The following is a 20208-nucleotide window of genomic DNA, read 5'->3' as shown; positions in this document are numbered from 1 at the left end:
GTAGTAGTTTATTCTGTAATTGCTCACTGAGTCTTAATCTTGTTTTGTTTTCTTTCAGTATACGTGGATGGGCTACTAGATTGTGCTGTCTTGTTTGTTGTAGCCCTTGACTTACTTATGACCTATTACCAGCTGGTTTGGGCTGTTGCCAGATATATATGCCTGAGTCTACTCAACTATTCTTGAGTAGAATCTGATTTTGGGTCATCAAGTGTGTGCTGTGCCCTAACACCTATCCACCTCCAGAAGTAGTGGTGATAGTTGTGTGCACCAGATTCTATTAGCAGCTGGGGTTCACCCTCCAGAGGGGGCAGGATGGTGACAGGCTTCCCCCAGGTGTCAGTGAGGTAGGTGTGTCTCTATTCCTGTAGCACCTTGGCAGGAGGGCACTGCAGCTGTACCTTAGGCCCCCAATGCAAGTACCTCTACTGATTGGTAGGTGTCACCCTCCTTAGACCCCTAAGGCAAGAGGCTAGGTGGTCTGGGGGGAGCTTCAGCCCTCAATTCCCTGTTGTGGGTCAGTTAAGGCTCTGTTGATTAAGCAGAGATATCAAACCTGGGTAACTTGTTTTTCCAGAAAATCTGCTAAAAAAAAAATGCAGTCAGATCCCTATCAGAACTGCCTTTGGATTATAACCGCCACCTTGTTCCCTGTAAGGATGAAAGTCCGAGATTTGGATCATACATGCTTGGCTGTAGCTGTTTCTGTGTTTTTAGTCCAATTAGGGTTGGGTTTTTGGTCCTTGGGTTTTTTGTGGTTCCTTCTCTCAGGCCGGAAGAATGGGTTAGGAAAAGACCAAACAAAAAAAAAGGGGGGGGGGAAGCAAAGCCACCGCAGAGCCGGAGCCGTTCTCCCTCTGGCTCAGGAAATTCCAATGTTAATGAAGCCGCCTGGGAAGGGTGGGGGAGGGTTCAGAGAAACAGGAGAGTAATGAGATTCCCGAGGGGCATGTCGCCTATGTTTGCTGGCTGTGTGGAGATTGTCCCCGAGGGTCTGGCCCGCTGAAACCGCGGTCAGATCCTCCACTGCCAGTCCAAAGCCCAGTGTCAAGGTTCCACTGCAGGGACGCTGCACTCCAGGCTCCAGAATCAGTCGCTGCCTCCCGGGGACTTCTCGTCCCGCCAGCCGCGTTGCCACGCCGCCTCCGCGGACAGGCTGGACCCCCTCCCGGGGTCAGTTCAGGGGGGTAGGGCTGCGCCCTTTGTTTGCGCCGTCAGAAAAATTTGTGTTCAGCTCCTCTGGGTCCAGACCTAAGCCCATTGCCAAGGTTACCTGACTGGGACGCTGGCTCTAGACTCCGAAAACAGTCACTGTTTCCCCGTATTTGTTCATTCTCCGTCTCTAAGTCTGTGTTTGTTGTTCAGGGTTCGTAGATTGTTATGTATGTGATCGATTCACTTGTTTTTCCGAGTCTTTGTTGCAAGAGGGATCCGAGGTAGCATCTACCTAGTCCGCCATCTTGGCCCCGCCTCCTCAAGGTTTTCGATGCTGATTTTTTCCAAGTAGATTGCTAGGTCTTTCTTTTGTGGTGCCTCTGGGTGGGCCGTAACCTCCAACCTTTTGGTTAGTAGTCGAGCGTGTTAATGGATTACACCACTCAGGATCTCATGTAGAGAATAAATGCAAAGAAATATTCCCAAATGCTAACAGTAGTTTGGGTGAGAAAAGTGTGGGTGATTTTCTTTGTTCTACTTTCCCGTATTTATGTATTTTCTTTAATAAACATGTAATTTCTTTTTTGAAGAAAGAAAAACTTTTTGTGGGGGGTAATCTAAGTATTCGTCACATGTTATCTTTAAGGTAGAGTTTATGACACATGTAATGTTGAAATTGAGGTCATGAAATCTTATTTAACAGTTCCTATCCTTTTTTTTTTTTAAATAAATCTGCCACCAATATTAGTGTTTCTTATATTCTGCGTTTTTTCCGGGGTTATGTCTGATGCAGTTATTAGCCAGGGTGGAATGGGAAGACTGCCTGCCTTAGTCAAAATGCAGCCAACAGAGGAGCTGTAGTGCATTTGTGTGCCTGACTCTTTCCTTTGCCCCTTTGGATTTCTGTCTCTGTATCTTACACTAATGCTTTTCAAGCTTGAATCATTTGTGTAAAGCCCTTTTATTTAGGTTTCCATTCCCAGACTGTGTGTAGACTAATAATTCAATTCTCCAAACATTTTGTTTGTGAAAACTGTAACTTTCATACAGTGCGCATTGACTTACTTGGTTTTCACTTGGTGTAAAGGTAACAGGTGCACTTGTGTGAATTTCTCACTAGTGTGCACAACTAGGGTGGTAGTAAAAAAGTAAGTTCAGGCACAGAAATTCCGTGGCACTTCTCTATCGAGATGATCCAGAATATACTTACATTGATTTTTTAATAGGTTATTATCAAACTAAAAATGCAAAATTTTAAATTCTTAGGGGGCACTCAGTCCCATCTTCACCTGTTATGATAGTGGATACCAACTTGAGAAATGCTCTTATACTAGGCAGTCAAAAGAGTCATTTTAGATACATGTTGTTATTGGATGCCATCAAGTTGATTTCAACTCATAGTGACCCCATGTGACAGAATAGAACTGCCCCGTGTTCTCTAAAAGGGAATTGCTTCTCACCCTTGGAAGACAGGTAAACAAGAGTGTGGAAACAGAAGCTACTTTGCCTTTATTGTTGCCTTCTGTTAGAGCCTACTTTGATCCATTTAGGGAAGCTCTGGGCGTGTGAGCCCTGGTTTCCTATACTGCAGTATAGTACGGCAGTGTCCCCAGAACTGGGTGCCTGAGTTCTCAAGAAGATGAGCAGAAGCAAAGATGACGGAAGGAATCGTCTTCCGTGGGAACACCATGGGGAGGGGATGCAGGTCACTAGGGCAGAGTGGAAGAACAGAAACAGTGGGAGGGTCCCAGCGTAGCATACACCAAATGGCCGGAGTGTTGAGAACTGAAAGACTTAGTAAGTTGCCCTTGACTATTACATATTAGCCAAAGCAGCCTAATTCATTGATAAAGCACTTGTGGTTTAATTAGGAAATATAAAGTAGGTGTTGATGTTTGAATCAGGGGACCATTATGGAGGGCAGGGGCCAGTAAGTAATAAATCCGATGTCATCAAGTTGATTCCAATGCACAATAATTGCATGGGACAGAGTAGAACTGCCCCTTAGTGTTCCCAAGGAGTGGCTGGTGGATTCAAACTGCCAGCCTTTTGGTTAGCACCTGAGCTCTTAACCACTGTGACACCAGGGCTCCGAGGGGCCGGGTAGTGGGAAGGAAAGATGTTTGCATTGGTGTGTGGTGTACACACAATAAAAACTAGATGTAAAGCAAAGGCAGTGATGCAAAAGTAGATTGAAAATTAAATAGAGATGGAAGTTGGCTGGAAGGAGAGAAGCTTGAACTGTTCAATACGTGGAGATGTGGCTAAATGACAGACTATGAGGTATGAAGTCAGGGCCTCGTTTAAGCACTGCTGCTCCTACTCTTTGTGCCTCAATTTTTTTTTCCCCCTTTGTAAGATAGCTGTTACCTGCTGTGTCTTACTTGGGGTTCTTTTGAAAATATAGTTAAATTATGCATATAAAAGATTATTTTAGCTCTGAATAAACAAGAATTCTACCACCAATGTAGTTCTCTGATCTGTCATCTTCTTTCCATCTCTGCTGACCTGACGTAGTTTAGGCCGTCGTTATATCATAGAATCGTTAAAACAACCTCCTACCTCCTAACTGATTTCCTTCCTTCAGTTTCACACCCTGTCAATCCATCTTTCCATTACTGTCAAAGTTAGTTTTCTTAAAAGCACATGTGATACCATTACTCCTAGAAAAATGTACTTTGACTCCTCGTTGCGTTTAGAAAACTTTGGCATAAGATACATACCTACATACGTGATCGTAGGGCCCGATCTATGCTTGTTGTACCACTGTGATTATTGTTACCCTTCAGCCTCACCTGTGTCCTGCTTTGAATGACCAGTTAGTACAGTGACTCTATTCCTGATGCTTCTACCTTTCTTTTCCTAAAAAGCAGGAGATTCAGTTCCTGTCCTGATCCTAACCTTCCCTAAGACATCTGTCTAGCAAACTTAGCCCAAATCCTTTTCCAGGTTCTCCAGCTTCCTCCATCCTTACATGCATATAGTTAGGCAATGAATTTAAAATTTTAGTGTTTAGTTAGGGTAGATTAGGGATTTCTAATAAGATTATATTATAATAAATTTATGAGTTTTTCCCAAATTTTCAGTACCTGATTCTGCTAAGCTTTTTTTAAAAGTTCTATAAAATAAATAATCCCCTTTATCCTGATAATAAATAATTCTACAAGGTAAGTTAGGTAGCACAGATTTCTGCATAGTCTTTCAGAGTAGCGAAAATCATTAGTGATATGACTGGATAATGGAGAGAAATAGGTTAGATAATCTCAAGGACTCAGATCTCTTACAACTGGATTGGAGTGTTTAATACGTTAGCTGCATATGGGAGTGTTGCCCAGCAAGTAGCTCACCTTGAAGGGACTTGCAGTCAGGCCGAATTTTCTGTGTCATCGAGCTGTTCTCCTGATTGTTCCCCAGAGGAGGCAGAGTCATTTTGACCTCTCTCTGCTTGTCTTTTTTCCCCACTTAGAATTCTCTTCTTCCTCTTCCCCACATTTTCTCCTTGTTTGCCATCCAGTTGATTCTGACTCATAGTGACGCTATAGGACAGAGTAGAACTGCCCCCGTATTGTTTTGTAGGCTGAAATCTTGGGTTCAACCCACCAACCTTTCGGTTAGCAGCCAAGCACTTTAAACATTGTACCACCAAGCCTCCTTTCCCTGCTTACCAAGTCTTAGCCTTTTCTCGAGACCTCAAATCTCCCATGAAATATTTTCCATTTGCCTGAGCTTGTCATGATTATTCTCAATGTACAACTCCTGTAGTACTTACCAAGTCATGCCATATATATCATACCTGCTGCCATTGTCAATTCCAACTTATAGTGACCCTTTAGGACAGAGAACCCCTCGCCCCACCATAAGGTTTTCAGGGCTGTAAATCTTGATGGAAGGAGACTGCCACATCTTTCTCTCGCAGGGTGGCTGTTGGGTTCAAACCGCTGTGCCACCAAACACCAAAACCTGTTGCTGTCTTTCCGACTCATAGCGACCTTATAGGACAGAATAGAATTGCCCCATAGGGCTCCAGGGAGCTGCTGGTGAATTCAAACTGCCTACCTTTAGTTAGCAGCCAGGCTTTTAACAACTGTACCACCAGAGCTCCACTGCACCACCAGGGCTTTTCATAGGCATTATTACAAAAAAAAAAAAATCCATTGCCATCGAGTCAATTCCAGCTCATAGTGACCCTATAGAATAGAGGAGAACTGCCCCATTCTAGGGAGCAGCTGATGAATTCGAACTGCCAACCTTTTAGTTAGCAGCCATAGCTCTTAACCACCATGCCACCAGGGTTTATAGCAGCAGTTCCTAATTTCTGTTTTGTGATAGTAATGATAATACGGTGTAAGAACGTCTGACCTCCTCTAATTTCACAAGCGGGGAACGAGAATCAAGATCAGCAGTCCAGGGCTGAGTCCTATGAGGCAGAGGTCAGACATGCCTCCTCACTCCACCTTCTTTACCAACTCTGACATCAACCATCCCTCCCATAGCACTCTCTACTGGGTTTGATAATTCATTGCAGTGGCCACACAGAACTCACAGACCATACCAGGATTGTGGGGTTTATTAGGGAAGTAACAGGTTACAATTCAGGCTCAGGAACACTCAAGGATACAGTTAGTTCTTCCGTCAGGACAGCCTCTTCCGAGCTGTGCTCACAGGCACGCCTCTCCCTGGCCCTGTGCCTTTACCCAAGGGCACTTAGCTTTCTCTCTGTGGGGGCCAGGTCTCTCTCTGTTCCCCTCCTGCACCATCTCCTGCTGCCAAGTGTCTCCTGCCACCGGTTCTCACCATCTTCAGGATTACAGCTCTCTCTCTCTCAGTCTCCTGGTTCCGGGAACTGCTCAGCGCAGGAATCCTGGGTCCCACGTTCTCTGCTCCTGGCGGTTCTTCCTTGGTGGTGGTGGGTTCCTCTCTCTCTCACCTCTGGAATGGTTCACTTCATGCCCAGGGGGATGATAGAACTGACTAATCCCTTTGGCGGGCTGCAGTTACCCTGTCTCACAGTCCCACTCAATCACTTGGGTGGGAGTTTCAAGACCATTGGTAGACAGGCCACACGCTGCATGCAGATATCAGACTACGTCAGAAGGTTTGTTTGCCAAGCTTTCGACATTCTTACTTATTGGTCTACTTAATAGTTAAATGTCTGTAGGATATATAGTAGCATAGGTGACTAAGTATTCCAGAAAGCATGAACCATAAAAATCAATCCTTACATACTTGATTTGGTAGAACAGTGTCTACATACTTTAAAATGAATGAATACTAGTATTGCCAACTAGCCAGGAGGTAAGCAGAAATTGAGTTCTGAGGTCATTTCAGCTATGAAAGGAATCAGATCAGATTGAACAAATTATTATAATTCCCTGTGCTTAAGCGAAAAAACTTACTATTTTAAAGATTTTCTTTATAGTCTTCTTTTTTTTTTTTCTGTGCCTTTCAATACAGGATTTATCAGAATTTGGTATACCTACCTGTTCCAGCTATGTAGTTCAGCACATCACCCCCCGCCCCCACTCCCGAAAAAAAGCCTCCAGAAGGACCTAGAGAGCACGAAATAAAAATTGTCAAACATTTTTCACTGATCGACTTACCCACCTTTTCTGGTCTGTCTTACTCTTTTCTTCATGTGTGTTCCATAAAACGTAAGACCATGTTGGAATGTCCGTTGGTTCTTAAGATTGCTCCTTGCCTGTTTTTACGTTGCTTGTGATGAATCGGTTTTTACATTATTACTCACCCGCTCTGCCGTGAGCACTGGACTAATCTGTTATCACTTGTCTTATGTACACATGCACTATGTTGTGTGCCGAAATTTCTCCCTACATCTCTGTTAGTGCTGGAGTAGTCACGTCTCCTTTTCTAATATCCAGTTTCCTGTGTGAGTAGACTTCCTCGCTTTTCCGTGTATACTGGCTAAACTCCCATTTTTCACTGGAAACTGTGCGTGTTAAAATCCAGCTATTAGAGTGGTGAATCCATATGTAAGGAGACACTGGGTGGCACAAATGATTAAGCGCTTGACTCTCAGCCAGGAGTTAGCGGTTGAACCATCCAGAGGCACCTCAGAAGACAGGCCTGGTGATCTGCTTCCGAAAGGTCACAGCCTCGAAAACCCTGTGGAGCAGTCCTATTCTGCAAACATGGGAGGGGTTACCATAAGTAGGAATCAACCTAATAGTAACTAAAAACAACAGTTGGTATGTGAGAGAAATAATATAAAAAAGGAAGAATGCTGATGCACAAGTTTAAAGATTGTAAGGGGCCAACAGTTGGGTAGGGGGTGGAATATAAACGAGGGCAAAAATTTATTTTTAATTTTCATTAAATCCTGTGTCTCCTATGTAACAGTGCTGTGCTGGATCCCATAAAGACTGTAAAATACATAGTCCTTGTCCTTGAAAGGGGTCCCCTAGTGGCGCAGTGGTTGGAGCACTCAGCTGCTAATCAGAAGATTGACAGTTCAAACCCACCAGCCACTCGGAGGGATAAAGATGTGGCAGTCTGCTTCTTCAAAGATTACAGCCTCGGAAACCCTATGTGGCAGTTTCCTCTGTCCTATGTAGGGTCACTTTGAGTCATAATTGACTCAATGGCAGTGAATTTGGTTTTGGTTTTTGTCCTTGAAAAGCTTACGGGTGATGTAACTGACTCGACTGAAGCAAATATTGAGTGATATAAAATACCGTATAACCATATAATACACTGTATGTTGTACATGTTCAAAGGCATTCCATGTGCTGTAGGTGGTACAAGGCAGGTCTCCAGTGGGGGAGGGAAAAAGGAAGCCCCTGAAAGGTGGTAGGAGGACTTGAGCGGACAGGTTGTTGAAGGAGAGTTAGGATTTGTTCAGGTGTAAAAAAGGGTTGGATTGTTACAGCCTAGGGAAATGGTCCTCAAGATGGAGGCTTGTGGACGAGATGGAAATATTCATGTACTTCTGGGAAGGCCAGCCTGACTGCGGTAACTATTTAGTGAACAGTGAAAGATTCAATTGGATAAATGGACATTTGGTAAATCGCAGGTCTGTGTAGGCCTGTAGTACTATTTCATTAATGAATGATGTTAGAGGGAGAAATTACATTGTAGAGTTAAATGCTAATATCTGTACATATAGAAGGTTTCTTTGTGTGTACTAGACCTCAGAAAAACTCAAAAAAGCCTTGTCATTAGTGCAGCTGAAATGCATTAAATGCTAGCTCTGTCATGGCTAAGGAGGGATTGTTTTGTGTTTCTTACGCTCAACCTTCATTACCTGGAGGTAGGAATTGATATCAAAGTAAAGATTAGAAAAATGTAGCTTTTCAGTAGGCTTGAGCTTTATTGGGTTTTATATTCTCCCTGTTAGATGCTACTTCAAATAGTATTTTTACTTGGCACGCAGACTCTCTGAAAGTTGGTGTTCAGTAGCCTCTAGTAATAATTTTTTTATATTATTTAAAGGGAATTGGATTACCATGTGTACGTCATTAGACCAGTGTGAAAAAGCATGTAAAATACCGCTTAGGAGAATGTTAAAACAATAAATAAGGTAAACTAATTTAAAAAAATGTATGTAAAGTGTCTTGACTTTAGTTATTGAATTATGTACCAGGTATGAGCACCTAAGTAGACTTAAGTTCTTTTCTTAGTTGATGAACTGCTGCAACGTAATTAACTATTCAACAAATCCATGGTGTTGTCTCACTTTTAATCTTGTATTTAGGTTTATAAAAATCATTATAGATGATTATTAAATTATTTGAGAGCCAATATTGGGGTAGCTCTTCAGGAGTATTCATGGTTTATAGTTTTTAGCACTGGGTGCTTGTATTTTGTGAATGACCAGAGAGCAGTATAAGCGTTGCACGTTTATCACAATGAAAATTAGGGAGGAGTAGCTGTTTAAACCTGCAGAGCGCTCGTTTTATATTTTATTAGATTAATTATCACTGCCCATAGCCATAAAAAGTAGGAATTCTTATATTGCTCTGGTTGACTTCTTAATAAAATAGAATTACTGAGAGTTGATGCAGTTAGAAGCAACTTAACCATAGGCCTTGGTATGGTATATATGATTGTTTACAAATGGCCATTTTGAAGGGCTTGTGATTCAGTCGTAATAATCAGCTACAGACGGAAATCCCATAGTCATTGTCTATTCCAGGACATGTAGGGGAAAGAAATTGCCTCTGTCATTTTTGAGTTATCCAAATGCAATTTTGTTTTGAATAATTTGTTATTTAAGGACTTGTTTGCATTTGTTCAACGCCACAGAGAGTTTCCTTTGAAAAAGAATGAATTTTTTCTGTGAGTTTCTTGTACGGACTGGTATTTGTGATGAGAGTTGATGATTGTTTCAATTTAAGAAAATGAGTTGCTGCAGAGGTGAGGTAGTATTTGGATCACTTTAAAAGTTCATGTCAGTGTTTTGGTTCTTTTAAATTTTTCCTTTCTTTTTTGTTATTTTTTTCTTTTGTTTTTTGTTTTTGTTCTGCTTTGTTGTTTTACTTATTTACTTTCACTTTTAGCTTTTATAGGGGCGTTTTGGAATCTTCATGGCCTTGCGTATTTGGCTGGCCATGTTTAGTCTGCGCACTAATTGTTAGTTGGCCCAGTTTAGTCTTATTTTGTACTCTCAGTTCTTTTAGTGTGGTTTTCCATTTTTGTCCACCTGGTTGTATTTTAGTTCATGAGAGATTTTTATTCCAATGGGCCGGATTTTAATCCGTGTACTAAATTTTAGTCTGCAGACTAAAAGTAATCCGCGGATTATTTATTTTTGTAAAATATGTAATTCCCCCACTGGAAACTATCCTAAAAGAATATTAAATTCTCTTAGAATAGCCAAGGGAGTTCACAGCTACTGGTGAGTTCTGCCATTTTTTTTTCCTCAATACCTGGACATAATAGACCCTACAACCTCCCTTGCTTATTTGGCTCCGTTGTGCCTAGGTGTTGGTGTATATCACTATACATATCACCTGTAACTGTGACTGTCCCTTAGTTGTTTTGCTAATTGTACATATTTTTGTTTAGCTTTTGGTGGGTGAATTGGTTGTATTTGCAGATGGAACTGTGTTGAATTCGTAATGCTCAAAGACATAGGATTTTTTTTGTTCAATGGGTTATTCCAAAAAAGGAAAGAATGTTCTATATATTAATTTTTCCTAAGTAATGGGTGCAAGGGTATGAGGGGGCAAAGCCCACAATAGAAAAATAAGTTTATACCCGCACTCCAGAGGTAATATGTCAATTTCTTGAAGAGTCCTAAGGAAATGAGAATGTCAGCAAACACACATCTTTAGCAGAGAAGTCAATCCAAAATGGAGAATAATCCGCGGTGGCCTGATCTGTTCTTAGCTCACACAAATTGACAATGAAGTAAACATATTTATTACTTTCCTCTTGTCACTAATATATTAGTGAAAAAAATGTTTATACAGTGTCACTGGCACACATTAATAGAGAAAAATTAGCATACTGGAAACTCGTATCTTGTAAAGCAGGCTTTTTAATATGCCCCCCTCGCAGCCGTGTCAATGGACAATGAGCCCAGGTCGTAGAGGACCAAATGCTTTACTTTGGGTGCTTTACTTATAGATTTCATTTTGATTTTAACTTTTTTTGGTTTTGTATTTTTTTACTAAACGCACTGGCATTGGAACATAAATAACTAAAATTAAAATGTTTCTTTACTGTGCCTCACCATTGCACAATCAAAACAAATTTTTTTTGCATACACTGTGGTGAAATAATTTTTAAAACTTGGACTTGCTGCTGTGGAGACTGATGTTTAAGGTGTGTAACTGTGTCAGCATGTTCTGTCCCCCACACTGTGGATCCCTTATAACATTGGATATATTTTTCCTTGCTGGACTATTCTCTTTTGGATTGACTTCCCTGTTTGGATTATTTACTGCATTATCATCTTTAGGATTCGGCAGGAACAGGACATTTCACCTCAGGAGTGCGGGTATGTACTTAATTTTTTTTCCCCAAAATTTCAGGGCAGGTGTATAAACCTAGGGAAAAACTTCTTTTGAAAGGCTAAACAGTTGTTCATTCTTGAAATGTAATAGTAGAAACAGTGTAGGTAGCTGTGATTTCTGTTTTCATTTATCGTATGATACAGGTTTTGCTTATGATATAGACTGTTAGTCTCCTGGGTAATTCATTGACATCTACACTGGAGTGTAGGAATTGTGGGATTTTTAAATCATTCTTTTTTTTTTTAATCGTTATTCTTTTAAGAATAAATGGTAATGGAGATTCATGGAACCAAAGATTCTGAGTGTTCAGTAATTTAAATAAGCAAGGAGTGAAACAGCAGCAGAAACTTCATTATTAAAAGCCAAGTCTCGTTAGTTGTTGGTTTCCTTTTCTTTAGACACAAAGATAATTCAGAAGAACTGTTTCCTAGTTTGCCCTATAACTTTTGGAAGTTACATGCTACCGCATCTGTATTACGGTCAGAAATCTGAACTCTGGGAGGTACTGGGTTTTGACCCCGCATAATTTTCCGGTTAGCCTTATCTACAGAGCACTGAACCAAGGCTTTTCTCATCAGGAGTACCTCAAAGGGTTTAAAGTAACAGCGGATGCTTTTTAAAAAAGGCAGGTTAAGTCTTGATTTTAATGTAGGCTCTTGGAACAAATTATTCTCTTCATTGTTTTTATCATTGTTTATTCCATGAGTTAGGATTCCTTGACAAAATAGGCCAATACCTTAGTACCATACCAACTTGGATGATCACTGGTAGCCAGTAAGACACCAAAAAGATGTGGGTGACTTCTTTTTAATAAACAGAAATAAGCTTACAATACTGGTTTATTAATAGTTTTAATACAAAATGTTCATTAATATAAGGTGAAATTTCATCATTTAAATACACTCACCATACAGCTACCCTATATTTGAGTATTAGCAGGTAGTAGTATTTCTACTTTTGATTTTACTTATGGGCCCCAATATTGCTGCAAAAGCATTTTGGGTTTAGCCTGCCTAACCAAATACTACAGTAACTTTCAGATTTCCTTGAATAAGACAAGTCAAAGCTCTCAAAAGAATAAAGATAGGGCAGCTTTTGACATTAGAGAGGACTTTCTGACATAGCCAGTAAATTGACTAAGGCCTTTAAGATTCTGAAAAACTCCTAAGATCCTACTCAACCCAGCTTCTCAATTTCCATGGAAAATATCTTTATCAGTAATAAACTTTGTATAAAAACAAAAGCAAAAATGCTGTTTTCCCTGTAGAAAATACTCTTATAAATAATCTCTTGAAAATCTAATGAAGCCTGACTTTGTAACCACTGCTCCTACTTTCAGCCTAAGTTAACAGCCAGCTGTCACATGAGTCATTCTCTTTAGGAAACCTTACCCTCCAGGCTCCCCCTGCCCTGTCACAATCCAAGAGTCTTCCTCACTGTGGATCTGCTTCCCTGCATTTGTACTTGTCTGCTTCTCTTTATATGTCTGTCCACCTCCATTCTGCCCTCCCGTTAATTGGGTTGTATGTTCTTTTTATCAAGGGGTATATGTTTCTGTTTTTCTTTAGTCTCAAAGGTTTTCTGTCCATCTATTTATGTTTATTTCTATTTCTTCCTCTTCTATTTATATTCTTTAATTTAGAATGAAGTATATTTTCATAGTTTTCATGTATCAATGAGGAGTTTGTTTTTAAGACATAGATGAATAGAGAGCTTTCTGCTCCTTTAAACAAATTAATTGAATCACATTTTACTTCAGTTGACTTTTTCTGTGGGTTAATAAAAAATACATCCCTGATTAAAACCTAGAGTATTCATCCAACTGGTAGTTATCTGGCCACGTTCATGATAACAGCTACTTGAGAAAACAATGTCGGGACATTCTGTCGAATTTTTCGTATTCAAGGATTTCTCCAAATAATGATAGGCTCTGTTTATTGAGGAGATAATACCAAATCATAACATTTACAGGCCTAGAGTAAACAACTTGTTTTTAAAGATTGATTTCCAGATTTGAACGGTGCTATTTTTTAGGTATTTATCCATTATCAGGAAACCCTGGTAGTGTAGTGGTTAAGTGCTACCGCTGCTAACCAAGAGGTCGGCAGTTCAAATCCGCCAGGCGCTCCTTGGAAACTCTATGGGACAGTTGTACTCTCTCCCATAGTGTCGCTGTGAGTTGAAATCGACTCGACAGCAGTGGGGTTTTTTTTTTTGTTTATCCGTTGTCAACAGTTATTTTGTGAAAAGTCGTGCAAAAGAGGCAATTTTTTATCTACTGCCACAGCAGTCAAAACTTAAAAAAAAAAACTTCTAGTTGTGCTTTGCCTCCAGGACCCAGCCTTTCCCATTCTTTTGTGTGCGTGTTTGGTTACGCTGCTTTATGATTAGCATATCTAGATTTTTGCCATTTCCCCCAGTTTTTTTCTGTTTGCTCATATAGTCTTTAATTAACAGTTCACCCCAGTGTGGTGAATCATATGCAGTTAACTCCTCCAGCTCTAGAAGGCTCCTATCCCAAAAGGAACCATGTTTTTGTACATGGTGGGAATTGACTCAGTACTCAGAGGTTTATTTGCTCATATTCTTGTAATAAAGCACTGACTGTTCGTTCCCTTTTTTTTGTACTGCAGGTCTTCCGACCCCGAACCCCACCGGAGGCCATTGCACTGTGTAGCCGTCTGCTGGAGTATACACCGACTGCCCGACTGACGCCACTGGAAGCTTGTGCACATTCATTTTTTGATGAATTACGGGACCCAAATGTCAAACTACCAAATGGGCGAGACACACCTGCACTCTTCAACTTCACCACTCAAGGTAATTTCAAACACTTAGTTCTTTAACTGTTTTTTCTTTTTTAATTTTTATTGTGCTTTAAGTGAAAGTTTACAAATCAAATCAGTCTCTCATACGAAAATTTATATACACCTTGCTATATACTCCTAGTTGCTCTCCCCGTAATGAGACAGCACACTCCTTTCCACTCTCTATTTTCGTGCCCATTTGGCCAGCTTCTGACCCCCTCTGCCCTCTCATCCCCCCTCCAGACAGGAGCTGCCCGCATAGTCTCATGTGTCTACTTGACCCAAGAAGCTTACTCCTCACCAGTATTGTTTTCTGTCCCATAGTCCAGTCTAAGCCCTGTCTGAAGAGTTGGCTTTGGTAATGGTTCCTGTCTTGGGCTAACAGAAGGTCTAGGGACCATGACCTCTGGGGTCCTTCTAGTCTCAGCCAGACCATTAAGTCTCGTTGCTCTTTAACTATTTCTAGGAATCTACACACTGTGTGTAAAACGACAGTCGGTTAATTAAAATCTATGGAGGACAAAAATGGGCATATTAAGTACTTAGGCAGATAGGAGGCATCCTTTCTGATCACTCATTAGGCCATTAATTACATGATTTTGAACAAAATAGTGGTGGATAAAAATTTTCAAATAGGCAGAGCTTCTCTGATTTTTAGCAGATTACAGTAATTCTTGGCACATGGGAAGAAGTTATAGAAATTTCACTGGGTGAACTTTATCACTAATAGGACTAATATACAATTTTGCCTTTAGGTTTGTACCTGAAACTATTAGCAATTCTTGCTTCCCAAGGATTTATATCAAGTATTGTGTGAATTCAGATATCTTACATACAAAGGGAGAACTGAGTTCTATAAACCTTTGAGGTCTTAAGCAAGGGATGTAGACAAAGTATATCCTGTCTCAGGCTTTGCATCATTGCTGCTAAGTGAGAAGACATTGAAAGGGAAACTAAGTTTATACATTGGTGGTTTCTGAAAGACCCAGGTATGATCACTACTTCCTCACCATTTCTATGTTCACTTTTTCTTTGACCCTGATTAAGATCCTAAGTCATTCATTCAGTTAGCCACACTGCTTCTGATGATACAATTTCCTTCTTAAACTAAGCGTAAAAAGTGCACCGTTCTTCACACATAAAACAAGCAATAAATAGTTGATTGATAAATTGACTGATTAGTAAGCTTAATCAGGCTAGAGAATATAGAAGGGAAATGCAGAGCTTTCTGTGACCAGGAAATAGGTATATTTTCTTTATTCTAAGAAGCAGTGTTTTTTCCCATATTTACATTTTTCTAAAATTGAATATAGAACATTGCATTGCTCAAGTATTAGATGTGGAAGACCTGAGTTGATAGTGAAATAGACTTGAATGGTTCAGTTGACTGTAAACATAACACAGTCAGCATAATGTAACTACTAGCAATGCTGATGCGGTCTTAAACTACATTCGTAAAAGAAGAACGTTTAGGTACCTGAGACTTAATTCTGACCACCTAGGGTTTATCAGAAACCATTTGGAATGTTGTTTAAGGTCCTGGCTACCCAATTTTAAGAAGATAAAAAGAATATATGAATTGGAGGAGGGTCAAGTATACAGAGGAGAATTGAATGTATCAAGTCTACAGATAGGAAGACTTAAGGGACTCCTTATAGCTCTAAAAATATCTCAAGGACTGACTTGTAAAGAAGGGAATAGACATATTCTCTTTCTCCAGGTTGTAAAATTGAAAATAGTGAAAAAAAATTAGGAAGCTGTATACACTTGGACTTATTATAAAGAACCCCAGTCCTTGGCACAAATAAGGACTGAATAAAATTATTGATGAATCAATAAAGAAGGCTTTAGTTTCTTAACAGTGGAATAAATTATTTTCTCTGATACCTGGAAGTATTCAGAAAAAGGCTGGATGATGTAAGATATTGAAGGTAGGATTACGCCAACTTGGTAGAAAGTTACACGCCAAAATATTCACTTTTAGCATTCAGAATGATCACTTTCAGTATTTTATGTTGTAACTGTTTTCAGCCCTTTTTTTTTTTTGAACGTATCTACTAATAATCCTTGAATGTAACATGATCCCGTTTTCCCGTTAAGAAGATGCCAAAAGGGTTTTTGTTGTTGTTAACTTAAATGTATTTGAGATTATATATTAGTAAGATTATATATTGATTTAGGAATTTTTCTTTTTTACATCACAAATTTGATGAAACAATTTCATTCAAACTCTTTACATACATCTTTTGTATCTGTGTTTTCGTCATCAGTATAGTTACTTTTTGAACCATCTATCATAGTTTTTTAGGTAACATCATCTCCATTTTTATGAAGCACTTTTTACATCTGTATGAGTCCACCATTGGAAATACTAGAAGCAGCCATTTACAAAACGCCGTAACAATATTTTCTTTCTCACCACGTCATCGTTAAGTGCAGTCCAGGCATTGTTACTCATAGCCGCCCAATGTAACAGAGGAGAACTGCCCCACAGGGAGGAGCCCTGGTGACACAGTGGTTAAGAGCTGTGGCTGCTAACCAAAAGGTCAGCAGTTCAAATCCACCAGCCGCCCCTTGGAAACTCTCTGGAGCAGCTATGAGACGGAATCTACTCAGTGGCCATGGGTTTGGTTTTGGTTAATTTCTGTAGAAGCAGATCATTAGATCTTTTCTCCCACGGAGCCACCGGGTGGGTTTAACCCACCAGCCTTTCTGTTAGCAGCTGAGCACTTAACCGTTTGTGCCAGCGTATATATGTATATATTTATTATCTGAACAAAATAACTATTTGCTTTTTAAAGTGATCCCTAGAAGTCGTCTTATATACAGTGACATCTCGCACTTGCACCTCTAGAGTCTTAGCCCCAGGAACTACTAAGTTAATATTAAATTTCTTTGCCTCCCTTTTACCGCTTCTGTCAGGTGATCTTAAAGTTTCCCAAACCAGCATTGATTGAGGGTTTTTTCACACTAATGCATCTTCTCCAAAGAGTATTTTGTTGTTCAGAACAATCAAGGGAGCTCCTTGTCAGGTGAGCAACTTGGTAAAAACTCAGAATAATTTCCTGCACATTCAGGCCCATTTGGTACCTGTTCTTCAGTGTGTGTGCATAGATATGTGCTAATTACAAAAGTGAATAGTACTTAAAACTTTTCATTGGATCAGATTAAAAATCCAGGGTTTAATTTCACAGTTCACATGTGCCATTTTTTTAAGTAATTACGTTTGATTCTTTAGTCACTGGCTAAAAATTGTTATTATTGCTGAAGAAAATGAAATTTAAAAGAAATTGTGTGTGTTAGTCTATGAATCATTAAGCTTTTTTTTAAGTGTAGCAAAATTCACCTAACCAAAAAAGGAAAAAAAATTGAACAATCATTGGCATTTAGTTCATTTATAATGTTGTGCAATGACCACTTTTTATCAATTTCCAAAACATTTTCATCACCTCAAAAGAAAACTATATACCTATTAAGTACACACTCCCTGTCTCCCTTCCCCTCAGCCCTTGGCAACCACCAGTCTGTGGTCTATGTCTTATGAATTTACCAGTTCTGGCCCTTTCATTCATGTAAATGGAATTATACATTACGTGGCCTTTTATGTCTGGCTTCTTTCACTTAGCATAATGTTTTCATCCATCTAGTGCAGCTATAACAGAAATACCACAAGTGGATGGCTTTAACAAGGAGAGATTTATTTTCTCACGGTCTAGTAGGCTAGAAGTCCAAATTCAGGGCGTCAGCTCCACGGGAAGGCTTTTTCTCTCGCTTGGCTCTGGAGGAAGGTCCTTGTCATCAGTCTTCCCCTTCTCCACCCAGGAATCCTGGGTCCAAAGGATGTGTTCTGCTCCCTGCACTGCTTTCTTGGTGTTATAAGATCCTTAACTTTTTGCTTGCTTCCCTTTCCTTTTATCTCTTGTAAGATAAACAGTGGTGCAAGCCACACTCCAGGGAAACGCCCTTTACGTTGGATCAGGGATGTGGCCTTAGTAAGGGTGTTACGATTCCACTCTAATCCTCTGTAACATAAAATTACAATCACAAAATGGAGGGCAGCCACACAATATTGGGAATCATGGCCTAACCAAGTTGACACATATTTTTGACACAACTCAATCTATGACAATGTTGTAACATGTATTAGTACTTGATTCCTTTTTTTTTTTTTTTTTTTTGCCAATTAATCCATTATATAGATATACCACATTTTGTTTATCCTTTTATCTGTTAATGGATATTTGGGTGGTTTCCATCTTTTGGCTATTGTGAATAGTGCTACTATGAATAGGCATGTACAGGTATCTGTTTGAGTCCATGTTTTCAGTTTTTTTGGGTATATGCCTAGTGTCTTAGTTATCTAGTGCTGCTATAACAGAAATACCACAGTGGATATCTTTAACAAAGAGAAATTTATTCTCTCAGTCTAGGGGGCTAGAAGTCTAAATTCAGGGTGTCAGCTCCAGGGGAAGACTTTTTCGGTGTCAGCTCTGGGGGAAGGTCCTTGTCGTCAATCTTCCCCTGGTCTAGGAGCTTCTCAGTGCAAGGACCCCAGGTCCAAAGGACACGCTATTCTCCTGGTTCTTGTTTCTTGGTGGTTCGAGGGTCACCTGTCTCTCTGCTTGCTTCTTTCTTTTATATCTTAAAAGAGATTGGCTTAAGATACAATCTACTCTTGTAGATTGAGTCCCGCTTCATTAACATAACTGCATCTAATCCTGCCTCATTAACATCATAGGGGTAGGATTTACAACACAGAGGAAAATCACATCAGATGACGAAATGGTGGACAGTCACACAATACTGGGAATCGTGGCCTAGCTAGGTTGACACATATTTTGGGGGGACACAGTTCAATCCATGACATTCTACCCTTTGGTCCCCTCAAATTCATGTCATTGCCACATGTAAAACACATTCACCCCATCATAGCAGAATTCTTAAATCAACTCCAAGTCCAAAATCCAAAAATTCCTTTTTATCTGTGAGTCTGGAACACAGGTTATCTGCTTCCAAAGTACAATGGTGGAACAGCCACATGCTAGCCATTGCAAATGAGAGAAATTGGAGGGAAAGAAGGAATAATGAGCACCAAGCAAATCATAACACATTACATTAGCCCTCAAGGCTTGAAAATAATCCTCTGTTCTTTTTTTCTCTGAGACCATTTAGAAAAATGGCCCTGTCCTCCAGATTCTAGGTATTGGCCACACTCTCTGGATTCTGAGTGGAGGCCCCATGGCCGTGGGCTTTTCAGCTCTGTCTTCCAGGCCCACTGGAAGGCCAACCCTGCTCCCTCGAATTTGGGCAGCCCCATTCTCCTAGTTCCTCTGAGTGGTGACTCCACACTTTGAGACCCCAGAAGTCCTGGCCCTATGCTTTGAGACTGAGGCATCTCTGCTTCCTGCGTTCCTTGTCTCTTCAACTTCTGCTTCCTGGTACCTTGGCCTCGGGCCTCGTCGCCCACGTCTGCCCTGCAGGGACAAATGTTCCAAAGCTCTTTAGCTCCACTATAAGTGCTTGGAGACACCCCACTCCACCAGTAAACTTCAGCCGGAAGTCACTCGGCTCTCTCGCTACATGGGACGGCTCCAGCACTGTCTTGTACTGGTCTCTTGGTTCTGCTGCTGCGTCTCGCCCTCTGCACCACCTCCAGTATAACGGCTCTCCTCGTCACCTTCTGAGTCCTCACCAGAATTGTCTTTGATGTCCATAATTCCACCAACAGTCTCTTCAAGGAAATCTAGGCTTTTACTGTTAGGCACTTTAAACTCTTCCAGCCTCTGTCCATTCACAGTTTCAAAACTGCCTCCACATCTTAGGTATTTATTAGAGCAACACCCCACTCTCAGTACCAAATTCTGTCTTAGTTATCTAGTCCCGCTACAACAGAAATACCACAAGTGAATGGCTTCAGCAAACAGAAATCCATTCTCTCACAGCCCAGGAGGCTAGAAGTCCGAATTCAGGGTGTCAGCTCCTGCAAAAGGCTTTTTCTCTGTGTCAGCTCTGGGGGAAGGCCCTTGTCATCAGTCTTCCCCTGATCTAGGAGCTTCTCATGGGCAGGGACCTAGGGTCCAAAGGACGCGCTTTGCTGCCGGTGCTGCTTTCTTGGTGGTATGAGGTTCCCTCTCTCTCCTTGCTTCTCTATTTTATATCTCAAAAGAGGCGGACTTAAGACACAACCTAATCTTGTAGATCCTGCCCTGCCTTATGAACAGAACTGCCTCTAATCCTGCCTCATTAACATCATAAAAACCCACTGCCAC

At 40.6% G+C, this 20208-nt stretch overlaps 1 protein-coding gene across 3 annotated transcripts in view; it reads left to right on the top strand.

Moving 5' to 3' along the window:
• The window catches only part of GSK3B (glycogen synthase kinase 3 beta), a 296701-nt gene that overhangs the window by 255073 nt on the left and 21420 nt on the right, over positions 1-20208 (top strand). For 2 of the 3 annotated variants that reach the window (XM_023551754.2, XM_003412978.4), the window contains exons 9-10: positions 11078-11116; positions 13766-13952. In XM_023551754.2, the coding sequence (XP_023407522.1) occupies positions 11078-11116; positions 13766-13952 (226 nt within the window). The remainder of the gene's footprint in view (positions 1-11077; positions 11117-13765; positions 13953-20208) is intronic. The other variant, XM_003412977.4, reaches the window with a different exon arrangement.

This window comes from Loxodonta africana, chromosome 1, assembly GCF_030014295.1.
Source record: "Loxodonta africana isolate mLoxAfr1 chromosome 1, mLoxAfr1.hap2, whole genome shotgun sequence".
Taxonomy (NCBI): Eukaryota; Metazoa; Chordata; class Mammalia; order Proboscidea; family Elephantidae; genus Loxodonta; species Loxodonta africana.
Note: the sequence above shows the minus strand (reverse complement) of the source record. Positions and strands in the feature narration are given on the sequence as shown.